The sequence below is a fragment of the Mizuhopecten yessoensis genome, unplaced genomic scaffold, assembly GCF_002113885.1.
Source record: "Mizuhopecten yessoensis strain PY_sf001 unplaced genomic scaffold, ASM211388v2 scaffold11073, whole genome shotgun sequence".
Taxonomy (NCBI): Eukaryota; Metazoa; Mollusca; class Bivalvia; order Pectinida; family Pectinidae; genus Mizuhopecten; species Mizuhopecten yessoensis.
The window spans coordinates 748635-762851 of record NW_018408866.1 but is presented as its reverse complement, the minus strand read 5'-3'; the positions used below and the strand labels follow the sequence as shown (position 1 = coordinate 762851).

At 34.4% G+C, this 14217-nt stretch overlaps 1 protein-coding gene across 5 annotated transcripts in view; it reads right to left on the bottom strand.

Moving 5' to 3' along the window:
- Nucleotides 1-6846: 6846 nt before the first annotated feature.
- LOC110465359 (sex comb on midleg-like protein 2) overlaps nucleotides 6847-14217 on the bottom strand; it is a 24601-nt gene continuing 17230 nt past the window's right edge. For 2 of the 5 annotated variants that reach the window (XM_021521115.1, XM_021521117.1), the window contains 5 exons: nucleotides 13224-13397; nucleotides 12546-12668; nucleotides 11930-11965; nucleotides 11221-11360; nucleotides 6847-7561 (listed from right to left, as the gene is read on the bottom strand). In XM_021521115.1, the coding sequence (XP_021376790.1) occupies nucleotides 7439-7561; nucleotides 11221-11360; nucleotides 11930-11965; nucleotides 12546-12668; nucleotides 13224-13397 (596 nt within the window). In that variant the 3' untranslated portion in view covers nucleotides 6847-7438. The remainder of the gene's footprint in view (nucleotides 7562-11220; nucleotides 11361-11929; nucleotides 11966-12545; nucleotides 12669-13223; nucleotides 13398-14217) is intronic. The other 3 variants (XM_021521119.1, XM_021521120.1, XM_021521116.1) reach the window with 2 other exon arrangements.

Sequence of the window (14217 nt, the reverse complement as noted above, 5' to 3'; positions counted from 1 at the left end):
TCATATAAAGATACAAATGATTAAAAATAAAAATGATCAAAGACCTTATATGGTTATTTGGACTTGAAATGAACAGAGGGATGCATGGAATATGTGTAAATTGAAATTAGAAACTACAAACTTCTCTTTTTTTTTTGTAACTTAACAGAATTTTTTTTTAAACTGATGATGATGACAACACTAATGACCATGAAGGTTCATGCCATTCATTCTATTAAAGAAAATCCACTGACTTAACTGAAAGTCAGGACCCTCTATTCTTTCAAGTATTACCTCCAATTTGATATATAAAACAGGCAGTGTCCACACAATGACAGTATCACTGCATCAACCTTAATGGAAAATGGAACTGACCTCTCAACTGATGTATATATTTTCAAACCAGAATTTATTGCTCAGTATCCCATACTTGTAAAATATTCCAGAGTTGTAAATTTATAAAACCTAACAAATCTCTCATCCAAACAAATCATGACGTTTGATCATGGCACACAAATTTCATGACAAATTCATTAACTTCTACTTTCCTTTGACCTTGAAAATCTGCTTGATTCAAGTGACATCAATTATTGAGAAACTAACATCACCTATTAAGTAATAACGTAGATCTCAAAATATAATTTTGAAACTCCATTTTCATCAAGTGAAAACAGAGGTCAGTGTCTGATGCAGGTTTTCAGTGTTCTCAGGAACAGTATCAAACATTGTGTTATTCTGACAATCAGTATGGATTCTGCACTGGGTCCTGACAACTTGTCATGATGTGTCAGTTATCGTGAAAATAGTCACGATATTCATGCTGGAGTTTGGGCTTCTTAAAGCTCCAATCTAGGTTTTTGTAAGGTACATTCATCTGGCACCAACATAAATAATGTTTACAAAGCCATGCATGGCTACCAGTACATCACAATAACCTGTAGTTATCTGTGTAGTTGCTGTATCTAATTTTGCTTTATTTCACTGTAATTTTTCAATATTAAAATTCTTCTTTTGTTCTTTGTTCTGAATACAACCATATTCATTATTAAAGAGAAAACGCAATATATAATAATATGCATTACACAATTTCGGAATCGGACTGGTGTGAAATTAGAAACATTGTACCACATGTTGATACAAGGTACGTACATATATACAAACAGTCGTAAGTATACAGGAAAGACAACAGATAGTAGTCTGCACAAAGCATTAAGCATTGTCACTAATACATATCAAACAGTCAATATCTGCATAGGCTATACATTAACACTAACATAGATCAGAAAACAATGCAGTGGCATTTATGTGATGATAAACTGAGTTTCGATTGAACAGAGTGAAGTGAAATGTAAATGACATTACAGTATTATACAGCAGTTGAAACACGTACTAAATGTATTAACACATAAAAAAGAACAGTCTTTTCTGCATAGACTACTTTATATAATGATAATGAATACTTTACATATAATGGTAATTAATTCTTTATACATGTGACACAATGTTTACAATCACTACACATAAGCATCAGATTTGATCTTTATCACAAAGACCTTGAAAGATTCTACAATAATTGATAGATTCATGTAAAAAGTACATTATTAGAGAGTAACATGCATCAGAATATTGGCCATTTGCAAAATATGAACAAGCCCTATACCTTGTATAGCAATATAAACAATGTAAAAGCAAAATCACAAAACACATTGTCCGTAAATCATCAGTAATAAAGGATTTTGAGGTACTTTCTGTTCAATTATTAATGACATTTGTTATGCCATGAGTAGATTTCCTTTCTCTTATCCATTATATCAATCTCGCAACATCATATTATGTTATTTAATCAAACACATGAAATACTTCTATGAAGTATGTATAGATCAAAAGTAACCTAAACAAAAATATAAACAGTAAATGGCCATAAATGATTTCTCACGATAAATTCTATTTGCAGAAATTTGATTGTTTTTATAGAAATGTCAAGAAATTTATCAACCAATTTTGATGAAACTTAGGCCCAAATCAAATAAAGTAATGTTCATTATGTTTCTCCTTATAATTAAGACAATTCTTGTTATCATTCTCTGGTTTATTGAAGGCAATTATCTGAAAGCCACTACAGTATTTATGTTACCAATTTTCAATCGCTCAATGCCATTTGCAAAGTGAGTGATGAAAATTAGCATTGATGTACTATATAATAATAGACAATAGTATTTTCAACTGAAACCACTGAAAATGTCACTAAAATTCATGAGGAAATATTTAACAGCAATGTTTTTAAAAAGGGAAACTGAAATTTACTATGAATAACAAAAATTTATGAGCACTAACTGTATATTGAAAAGATTCAAATTTACAGTACAGGTATAGAGTTATATTACTGTACAGGTTAATTTACAGTACAGGTCTAGTTACTGCACAGGTAAAGTTACAGTTCAGGTGTAGTTACAGTACAAGTAAAGTTACAGTTCAGGTGTAGTTACAGTACAAGTAAAGTTACAATACATGTGTAGTTACAGTATCAGTACATGTGTAGTTACAGTACAGGTAAAGTTACAGTACATGTGTAGTTACAGTACCAGTACAGGTAGAGTTACAGTACAGGTATAGTTAGAGCACAGGTATAGTAACAGTACAGGTAGATTTTCTGTACAGGTAGAGTTACAGTACTGGTATAGTAACAGTACAGGTAGATTTTCTGTACAGGTAGAGTTACAGTACTGGTATAGTAACAGTACAGGTAGATTTTCTGTACAGGTAGAGTTACAGTACTGGTATAGTAACAGTACAGGTAGATTTTCTGTACAGGTAGAGTTACAGTACTGGTATAGTAACAGTACAGGTAGATTTTCTGTACAGGTAGAGTTACAGTACTGGTATAGTAACAGTACAGGTAGATTTTCTGTACAGGTAGAGTTACAGTACTGGTATAGTAACAGTACAGGTAGATTTTCTGTACAGGTAGAGTTACAGTACAGGTATAGTAACAGCACAGGAAGTTACAGTACAGGTAGAGTAACAATACAGGTAAAGTTACAGTACAGGTATAGTTACAACACAGGTAGTTACAGTACAGGTAGAGTAACAGTACAGGTATAGTAACAGTACAGGTATAGTAACAGTACAGGTATAGTAACAGCACAGGTAGTTACAGTTCAGGTAGAGTAACCATACATGTAAAGTTACAGTACAGGTATAGTAACAGTACAGGTAGTTACAGTACAGGTAAAGTTACAGCACAGGTATAGTTACAGTACAGGAAGGGTAACAGTACAGGTAAAGTTACAGTACAGGTATAGTAACAGTACAGGTATAGTAACAGCACAGGTAGTTACAGTACAGGTAGTTACAGTACAGGTAGTTACAGTTCAGGTATAGTAACCATACATGTAAAGTTAGAGTACAGGTATAGTAACAGCACCGGTAGTTACAGTTCAGGTAGAGTCACCATACATGTAAAGTTACAGTCCAGGAATAGTAACAGTACAGGTAGATTTTCTGTACAGGTAGAGTTACAGTACAGGTATAGTTACGGTACAGGTAGAGTAACAGTACAGGCATAGATACAGTACAGGTAGAGTAACAGTACAGGGAAAGTTACAGTACAGGTAGAGTTACTATACAGGTATAGTTACAGTACAGGTAGAGTTAAAATAATCCTACAAATAATTATAAGTTGCCATCTTGTTTTCAGATCATAATAGACAGTATTTTTTACAAAAGCAAAAGAATAAGATTGTGATTAGTATGATTGTATGTAAGACTAGGACCTAATAGTCTGCTTTGATAAGAAGGTTTCTACTTGTAAGTAGGTAACATAGATATCTGGGTTAGTTATCAGGGTACCATGTGACCTGCTGGAGCAAACATTAAGAGATGTGCAGTTAAATTGTTTCACTGTTATTACTTGGGTAGCTGATTAACCTATCATATATCATAACAAAGGTAGAGAAGGTACGTTTATATTAAAATAACAGTTAGGAGTTAGTTGACAGATAACATATGTAAACTACTGGGACGTACTTGCATCAAGTAAGAAATCACTGAAGCAAACTTCTGTACTTTTCTATGAATACTAAGGTAACTTTACAGAAATTACCTCTACAATATAAGTCTACACGGAATCAAATGGTACACTTTCTATTGATATACAGGTAACGTTATACCTGTAAAAGGTAATTATATGCTTTACCTTAGGTGTTTTTGGACACATTCCTTTTAGAGGTATGGTATCCGTATTGCACCACACTTTGAAACAAGGTTTAACAGTAGTCTACTTGAAAACAATTTGAATTAGAGAAAGTTAACCAATAACAAAATACAATCCTACAAGCTGATAAACTAAGAGAGGTCAGTTGACATCGTACAGGAAATAGTCAAGCCAACTATAAATATTACAGTAATCATAGCCAACCTAAGCATTACAGTACCAGTAAGTCATAGCTCACTACAAGTACCACATATAGTAAATAGTCATTGCCAATTATCAGTACAGTAATGAATACATACAGCTAAATGAAAGTATCAAAGAGTCATAGCTAACTTAAGTTTTACAGTAAATTGTCATAGCCAAATATAATTGCCCTAGTAAATAGTTACAGCCAACTATAAATAAGATAGTATACAGCAAATAGTTACAGCCAAATATAAGCCAATTAAATAGTGTACATGTAACAGTTAAGTACCCGGTTTTCATTTATGCATCAATTTTTAAATTAAACAAGTAACACACACACCTGACTTAACTTTAATACTGTAAATCCATTATATCATTTGCCTGTGTATATAATTAACATTTTAATGCCAAATATGTTACAGCAAAACCTGTCTAATCTGACCCCTGCATTTTCTGACATTCTGCCTGATAAACAGTTGTAATCCATTTTCTTAAAAAAAAACTACCAAATAATACTTTGTATCCAGACATCCTGTCTAATCCAGCCAATTCCATGGATCTCACCTGGTGTTCAATTAGACAAGTTTATCAAAAGTAATACATCCATGATTTTTCTTTAAATCACAGAAACATCTTTCTGCATGTTTTCAAGAATTATACTTGTTTGATCTGATTAACACAAACAACCCAGAGGGTATTTATTTGGTGCCTTTTGCCGGTTGAAAGAAATCTACACACAGGTTAGGTACACACTTGTTGGACTTACGAATAGTCATCTCAAATGATCATATAGGTATTTTGATATATAAATATTAAGGATGATGACAACATAAACATTTTGGTACATGAACATGAAATTTTCTTTGTAAACGTAACAGAACATGTCGTTTAATTTCAACAATACAATAATTACTTTTTTTTTTTTCATGATTGATTTTTAAATAAACTAATCACAAAGGATGACTTATTGAAAGAGAAACAAGAGTACCGCGGGGCGGAACAATATACGCCCGTAAAATGCCATATAGTGTTATATAGTTTCTTACATTGAAATAAGATCTGCATCATTCTAAGAGCGGTAATTAGCTGACATGCTATAAACAAGAGGCACAGAGGGCCTGTATCGCTCCCATGAATATGTTTAAAATACTTGGCATGAAGTAGGTGTTGTAAATACATATAAAGTTTCAGAAAGATACATCCAGCACTTGAGATAAAGCGAGAACAAACTTCAAACAGAGCCCCACCCCTATGCAACCATGGGGGGGGGGGGGGGGGGGTTCATACCCACCAATTATACAAAATTGAGTCCCCTTGGTCCATTGATACTCCAGACTAAGTAAGGATAAAATCCCATAATCCCGATGGTCGAAGTAGGGTTTTCAAGGTTTAAAGGTTTTACCTTTATTTCTCCAATTGAGCCCCGCCCTTCTGCCCCCTGGGAGACCACACCCACTGCTTATACAAAATTGTTTCCTCTTCACCCAAGACTGCTTCATATCAAATTTGGACAAAATCCTGTCATTCCTACAGAAGAAGAAGGATTTTGAAGAATTTGCTATGTTTCCCCTATTGGGCCCCGCCTCTCAGGCCCCTGGGGGGCTAGACCCACGGTTTATACAAAATTTGTTCCCCTTTACCTAAGGATGCTTCAGACCAAATATGGGCAAAATCCCCTCATTCCTACAGAAGGAGAAGGATTTTAAAGAATTTGCTATATTTCCCCTATTGGGCCCCGCCTCTCAGGACCCAGGGGGGCCACACCCACGGTTTATACAAAATTGGTTCCCCTTTACCTAAGGATGCTTCAGACCAAATATGGGCAAAATCCCCTCATTCCTACAGAAGGAGAAGGATTTTAAAGAATTTGCTATATTTCCCCTATTGGGCCCCGCCTCTCAGGACCCAGGGGGGCCACACCCACGGTTTATTCAAAATTGGTTCCCCTTCACCTAAGGATGCCTCAGACCAAATATGGAACAAATCCTTCCATTCCTACAGAAGAAGAAGGATTTTAAGAATTTGCTATATTTCCCCTTTTGGGCACCGCTCCTCAGCCCCCAGGGGGGCCAGACCCACTATTTATACAAAATTTGTTCCCCTTCCCCCAAGGATGCTTCTGACCAAATTTGGTCAAAATCTGCTCAGTTGTTCATGACTAGAAGCGTTTTAAAGGAAAAGTAGACGGACGGACGACGGACGCTGCGGTATGGCATAAGCTCACCATGGTCCTTCGGACCAGGTGAGCTATGTAAGAGAAAATCTCCGGACAAAAATAAAATACTGAAATGAACAAAGGGCAATAACTTTAGCAAAAATCGTCAAATCAAAAATCTTTTAAGGGAGACACAACTTCATATCATGATTATAATGTATACTAAGTTTCATAGAGATTGGTCGAAAAATGTAGGAGGAGATTGCCGGACAAACAAAAGTTTACACCAGACGGACAAACCCATACCATAATACTCCCGTCAAATTTGACGGGCGTATAAAAAGCAAGGTTGTTCTTATCTGTTTAAATAAATATTAGCAAGTATGATATCTGAATTTGGAATTGACTCTTAGTGAATTAATGCTATAGTTAACTTGACCTCTGGATTGTTTCTCAGTAATTAATGTTTTATCCAGTGTATAACTTAAATTTTGGATTGACTCTTCCTGTAATTAAAGGAATACCTCTTTCTTGTCATTAATTAATGTTTTATCTAATTTAAATTTTGGATTGACTCTTCCTGTAATTAAAGGAATACCTCTTTCTTGTCAGATTATTTTACTTTGATCATGATTCTGTAATCATTTGTCTTGTTTAATGAGATATAGCATGTGAAAGATTTTGTTTGATTTCTATCCAGAATGTTCAAAGCAATAGATAGTATTTATACAACTGGGCCCTAATCCACACATCATAGAATACACATCATCCAAAGTTTCAACTATACCTATATGCTGTCAGCCAGTAACTTGCTACTGCTATAAGTTCAAACCTCTGTGAATGATGTAATTGTGCTAGCAGAAACACATTTTCTACAACCTCAGGATTGCCATGGATCTTTTGGTTTACTTCTTATTCTTGAGTTTCTCCACAATGTTACAGAGTTTGAGAACAGGACCAAGCTTCAGTCCCATGTATTTCATCATCATATCACTGTTCAACAACAACAGAGCTCTTCCATCTATTTCCTGAAAGTAAAACAACACATTTTGAAAACTTAAACACCATTTTCAGAAGACAAAATTGACCAATTTACTGATATATCAGCATATATGTATAGAGCACCAAATAAAAGATTCAACCAAAATGGCCTTCATTTGGCCTATAGGGCGGTATATCCTTTCAACAGCCACCAACAAACATAGAGAAACAATCTTTACATATTTACATGCTGTTTAAATGAAACAGGATCTTGGCGACACTTATTTGTTTTTATCTTATTCAAACTATTGCTTTGCCTGCTTGTCATTTTACTTGCAATTAGAGAACAAGAGGCCCAGGGGCCTTAATAGCTCACCTGGTATTTTATTTTTCAATTTAAAACCTGCTGAGTACCATTCAGGTTTATCAAAGGAGTACAAGTAACAAAGTTGCATCTTCCATTTATAAATATTCAATTCCCTTTGCCCAAAGATTCTCTAAAACAAGTTTGGTTAGGTTAAAATCCCTTCAACGGTACAGAAGGAGAAGGATCTTTAATGTTTTCCTCTATTTCCCCTAATGGGCCCCACTAATCTGCCCCAAAGAAGGGGAATCCACACACCTCAGTTTAAACAAAATTGATTCTTTTCTCCCTAAGCATGCTTCAGACTGCATTTGGTTTAAATCCCTTCACTTGTATAGTAGGAGAAAAAAAATCCTCTATTTCCCCTATTGGGCCCCGCTCCTATGCCGCCAGAAGGCCCACACCCTCCGTTTATACAAACTTGAGTCTTCTTTGTCCAAAGATGCTCTAGGACAAATTTGGTCAAAATCCTTCAATTGGTTGAGAAGAACAAATTTGAAGATTTACCTTTTTTCCCCTTATTTAGCCCCGCCCCTCTGCCCCGAGGGGGGGCTATACCGTCCGTTTATACAAAACTGAGAACCCTTTGGCCAATGATGCTCCTGACCAAGCTTCAGACTGCATTTGGTTTAAATCCCTTCACTTGTATAGTAGGAGTGGTCAAAATCCTCTGAGCCATTCAGGACAAGTAGCATTTTAAAGGAAAAAGTTGACGTACGCCGGACGCCGGACGACAGACGCTGCACCATGGGATAAGCTCACTTGGCCCTTCGGGCCAGGTGAGCTAAAAAATGATAATTTGACACAAAAGTATGTTTTCATTTTATCATTTTTGACCTTTTGAAAGTTACATCCTGAACAAAATGTTATCAGAAGAAGGCAAGGAACAGAAACCAAAAGAAGAACCATTACTAATACCATACAATGTATATTACCCTTTTATTCGATGAGAGAGAAATAATTGGTAAAGACTGTGTTTGCCATCACTTCTTAAATAACTTCATTTAGTGACACAAATGAATTATATTTATACAATGTATCAAAATTTCCTTATATAAATTTCTGAAATCAGTGGAAATAAAGTGCACCTACAAATGTATATAACTAAATATAGATATATGTTGTTGCCATTTAAGAAAGAACCAGTGTTGAAATATTGATGTTTTCCAAGAACTTTTGGTACTCATATAAGAAATTAGTTGAGATCCTCACTGTGTTCGCCATGTAAAAATATGCTATGGTCAACCCCCAATGCTCTCAGGACCTCCTCTTCAATAAACTGTTGATATGCATATTTAAATTCTTGTGCTTATTCTTATATCTCAGCATATCAAAGTGTTCATTGTATAAGGGAAACATTATTTGTTTACACAAGATTAATCCTTTCCTGATATTAAAATAATGCTCTTAGGTGAACATAATTAACCATGAGAAAACAAAATAACACATTTCCCTAATACATGCGGAATAATGTCTAATAATGATATAAAAAAATAACGCAACTCCAACAAAACTAATACTAAAGCCCAAAGTGAAAAGTGCAGCATACTGTAGATTTTGTACTCAGATTTATTTTCTACATAGATACGTGTATAAGTCTTTTTTCTCTAAATCAACTAATTTCCAATTTACCAAACTCACTCTAGAGTGATATCATGCAGTATACTGATCATGATATAATCACATATTTGTTATATATATAGATCAATCATCCAGGTACACTAATATCACATATACAGTAGAAAGATATTTTATATCTTATATTCTGTATCTTCTGTGGCTACAAGGTATATCTACCATACCTTTTATTAATCCAAAAAATGTTTTGATATATAAATATGGTCTAATATACATTTGTATTTATAAGGCTACGGATGTTATTTAATGTCTTTTTCATGTGCAAATGTCAATACACTGAAACGAGAACAATGGTAAAAAAGGGTTCAGCCAACAAGTCATAGACAATCACAATTTGCAAAAGAAACGGGTCAAAACTAAGTAGTTAGATTGTATGCCTTTTGGAATGATTTTAAACAAAAGCTAAGAATTAAAGCAACGTTATTTTTCATCATGTGTTTGTTGTGTAACAACTAATACTACCGCAGACTAATTTCCCCCTCCTCCCCCGCACCAAGATGTCTAATGAAAGGACATAACTCCTAAAGTAGTGGAGATAACTCTCATTTACATACTTTAAACCTCATCACTTTACTGAAGGGTTCATTGTACCAAGCATCGTTCAGATCTGAGCAGTCCTAGAAGGAGTAGTGTGAACAATATTTTTAAACAAAGGATCAAAACTCCATAAATTGGGGAGATTTCCTTTATTCACATCCCGGCCCTTGATGTTTGGGTTCTGTGTATCAATTATCACTCGTATTCAAATCATTGGAAAAATTATTGCAAACAAAGTTTTGTCTTCAAATAGACAGATGGACAAACAACCTGATTCCAGTACCCTCCCCTTCAATAACTTTGTTGCAAGCAGTATAATAAAATTATCAAAGGTCGAAAGAAACAACAAGAGTACCGCGGGGCGGAACAATATACGCCCGTCGAATGCCATATAGTGTTATATACTTCCTTACATTGAAATAAGATCTGCATCATTCTAAGAGCGGTAATTAGCTGACATGCTATAAAAAATGTAGGAGAATATCTCTGGACAAAAAAAATCAAATACTTAAATGAACAAAGGGCAATAACTTTTGCAAAAATCGTTGAATCAAATTCTTTTAAGGGCGACACAACTTCATATCATGATTATAATGTATACCAAGTTTCAAAGAGATCCGTTGCAAAATGTAGGAGGAGATTGCCGGGCAAAAATCAAATACTGAAATGAACAAAGGGCAATAACTTTTGCAAAAATTGTCGATTCAAAATTCTTTTAAGGGCGACACAACTTCATATCATGATTATAATGTATACCAAGTTTTAAAGAGATCGGTCGGAAAATGTAGGAGGCGATTGCCGGACGAACAAAAGTTTACGCCGGACGGACGGACAAACCCATACCATAATACTCCCGTCAAATTTGATGGGCGTATAAAAATTGCTGTCAATTGCATTGCCCTGCAATTTGGGAACTAAATTAATGGGTGGAGCCTATTCTGCGAGATGATGTAAAGATGCTCAAACTGGCCCTGGGCTTCCCAGCTAATCCTGACAGTCTCCTAAAAATTCTAGTCAATTCAAATATTTTAACTTGAAGAAATTTTCATATATTATGCACAATATTATATAAGCTTACATGTTTCCTAAAGAGCTTGGTAGTGGTGGAGATAACTCTAATTTACATACTTTAATCATATCACTTTACTGAATATTATACTAGCTTACATGTTTCCTAAAGAGCTCTGTGTGAGGTGTCAAGGCAGCATCTGTATCACATATGAAGTGGATGACCTCCTCTATTGACCATTCCAGGGGGTCGTTCCCTAACTTATGGATCGGTTTGGGGTCTGCAGTGGTGGAACTTGCTGTTTAATCAAGATATGTAGATGTAAAAAACATTTTAATAACATTTACTGTCCTATACAGGATATTCCAATAAATGCTTTCACATTTGTAAAATGTCTTAAAAAGGATTAACATGGAATTAGTAATAATCAAATATCTTCTTCACCTTGAAACAGACTAATAGAATCTATTACTCCTGTATACAGAGTTATCTCAACACAGAGTTAAGATGTTTGAACAACAGCAACCATTACATTATAATTCTCAATCTACATTACATGTGAGTGACTGATTATTTTTCTCTCACTTTCCTACTTCAAGAGATTTCCAAGGAGCGTTTGCACCCAAAGTAATCAAACCTTCTATAGTCATATGCATAAGTTATTTTATTTACTCTTTTCTGTTAAATTGATAGTTAAAAACCCTATCAAACTGAAGTTGTCTTTTGACATTATTGATCAGAGTTCCGTCCTTCAAGCAGTACAAAAACTGAACATGCACAATGAAAGACCAAAAGGTAATTATTGATGAAATTTAAGAATAAAATATCTAAAAACTTGACACATGAGTAACACTACAGTATACGAACCCAGAGGTGAAGGTTTGATCAGCATGGCGAAGGCCCCTATATTTTTTAATAATGTTAATTTAGTTTAGTGGGATGATTGTAGCATTTTTTTAAGGACAAATGATAGATTTTGGTTTGATGCTATTTTTAAATTAAACCGACAAGAAAATAGCGTTTAAGTCCTGGCTGATAAAGGGAAATAACTCAGCAAATGTACAAAAATAGTAAATTTCCTATTCATAATGTGAATTTAAAATGTGAACAAGTGAATTTTACACATCTATATTTCTATATATATATATATCATTAGGCCTATCCACGTCCTAAAGGTTTTGTAAATAATTAAAAAAATAACAAACTTTTCTTAAATATTTTAACTAATGAATAGTAATGTGAAAATCAGTATATCTTTTGCTGAATAATTTATTTTAAAATTTTGGAAAATATTGGGTAAAAAACCCAGATCTGACCCTACACACCTTGTCTCTTTATGGCATGGACATCATGAAAGTTTTACAGTATAAAGTTATTATCATGAGACCACTAATTTAAGGTGTTTAGCTTCAAAGAACTTGACTTAATAAAGGTTTTACAGAAGAATGTTGTCATTCGAAGGGTTTAAGTAGGTATTGCGTACCTTCAGCTGTATATTCTGAGAACCTCCTCATCTTTTGGTGTTTTGATCCCTTTTGACTGTCTAACGACTCTGTGGACCAGCGTCTCTTCATAATGATTTTTGTTAATTTTTCAGATTCATCTTCTAAAATGAAACAATTTTCAATGCATACAGTATTTTATTTGTTTGATAATAATATACAATTTACCAAAAAAACTCAAAACTTTCTAAATTTAGCTTAGACAAACTGAAATATAGATATACCAGCTTGTACATTTTTCTTGGTTTTTTTTAAGGTCTTGATTAAAAGTCATGAAACATCTTTATGCTAAAATTTATTTTTCAATACGGTCTCGAGTCTGTTTGACAATTTTCTCTTAGTACATATACCAAGTCACTCAATTTCAAATCTTTTGATGTAGCCCTTCAGCAGGCAGTATAATAACCCTCATCTTTAAGTCATTTCTGTATCTAAATGCCCGAAAGCTTTTGGATTCAAAATTAGGCATGAGTTTTTGCTTGAGAGCTTTTTACTCCCTGATGAAGGGCCATGAACATGAATGCTTAAAACTTGGAAAAAGAGTAAATCTTGGTATTATATCATTTTATAAATTCCTTGTAAGAACACAGTTGATAGACACAGACTTCCGATTTTAAGAGATTTTTTAAAAATCAAAATGTGGTCCTGAAGAAACTGACCTGTCTTGTTTTTGCTCCTTCCACACTTTGGACAGAACCCATGAAGAGGCTGACTGGTGAAAAGGTTTTCACAACATCCCAGGTCCTCCAGCATGCGTTCTATAAAACTCCACAGACTCGACATCTTGTCAATAACAGGTAGACGCTTTGTATGTGTTTTGTTTCCTTGGTTTGCTGTACAATAAACATGTATAAAATTTAGTATTTAAATGTATTTGACACATTGCTTTACGGAAGAACAATTGGCAGGATTAAATCATATTATATGATATGAGATGGTGTATTTACCGCAGTGAATGTATTACTTTCCCTCAGCTGTATTATTTTCTTTCATAAATTATCACATATAGAAACAAGAGGCCCAAGAGGGCCTGTATCGCTCACCTGAATATTTAAGCAGTCATAGCAAAATATTCTCATTAAACATTATATTGCACTAAAAATATTTCCCTCGCAAACTTTGTTGGCTCCATCTGTCGAAACTACCAGCAAAATATTATTATAAGATTCTATGCTTTTTGATTCTTCTTCAGAAGTTGCTTACATATTTTTCCCTGTGAGCTTGTAAGTAGGTCAATGTCATTTTCCTTCTCAAATTGGTTAGCTCTATTCCAAAAAGCTACCAGCCAAATCTTATGAATCCATTCCTTTTAGTTCTCAAGAACAAATCCATTAAAATGTTGTTAACCTCTGTGACCTCTAAAGTAGGTTGAGGTCATTTTCATTTGCAAACTTTGGTGAGCTCTATCCCGGGAAGTCACCAGCCAAATATTATAATTTTATGCCTTTTAATTCTTCAGAAGAAGCTGTTTGAACTGTTTGACATATTTGAACGCTGTGACCTTGAAAGTAGGTCAAGGTCATTTTCATTCGCAAACTTTGTTTGGCTCTTTCCCAGGAAGCCACCTGCCAAATATTAAGATTTTATAACTACCAGTTCTTCAGAAGAAGTCGTTTAAAGTGTTTGACATATCTGCCTCATGTGACCTTAAAA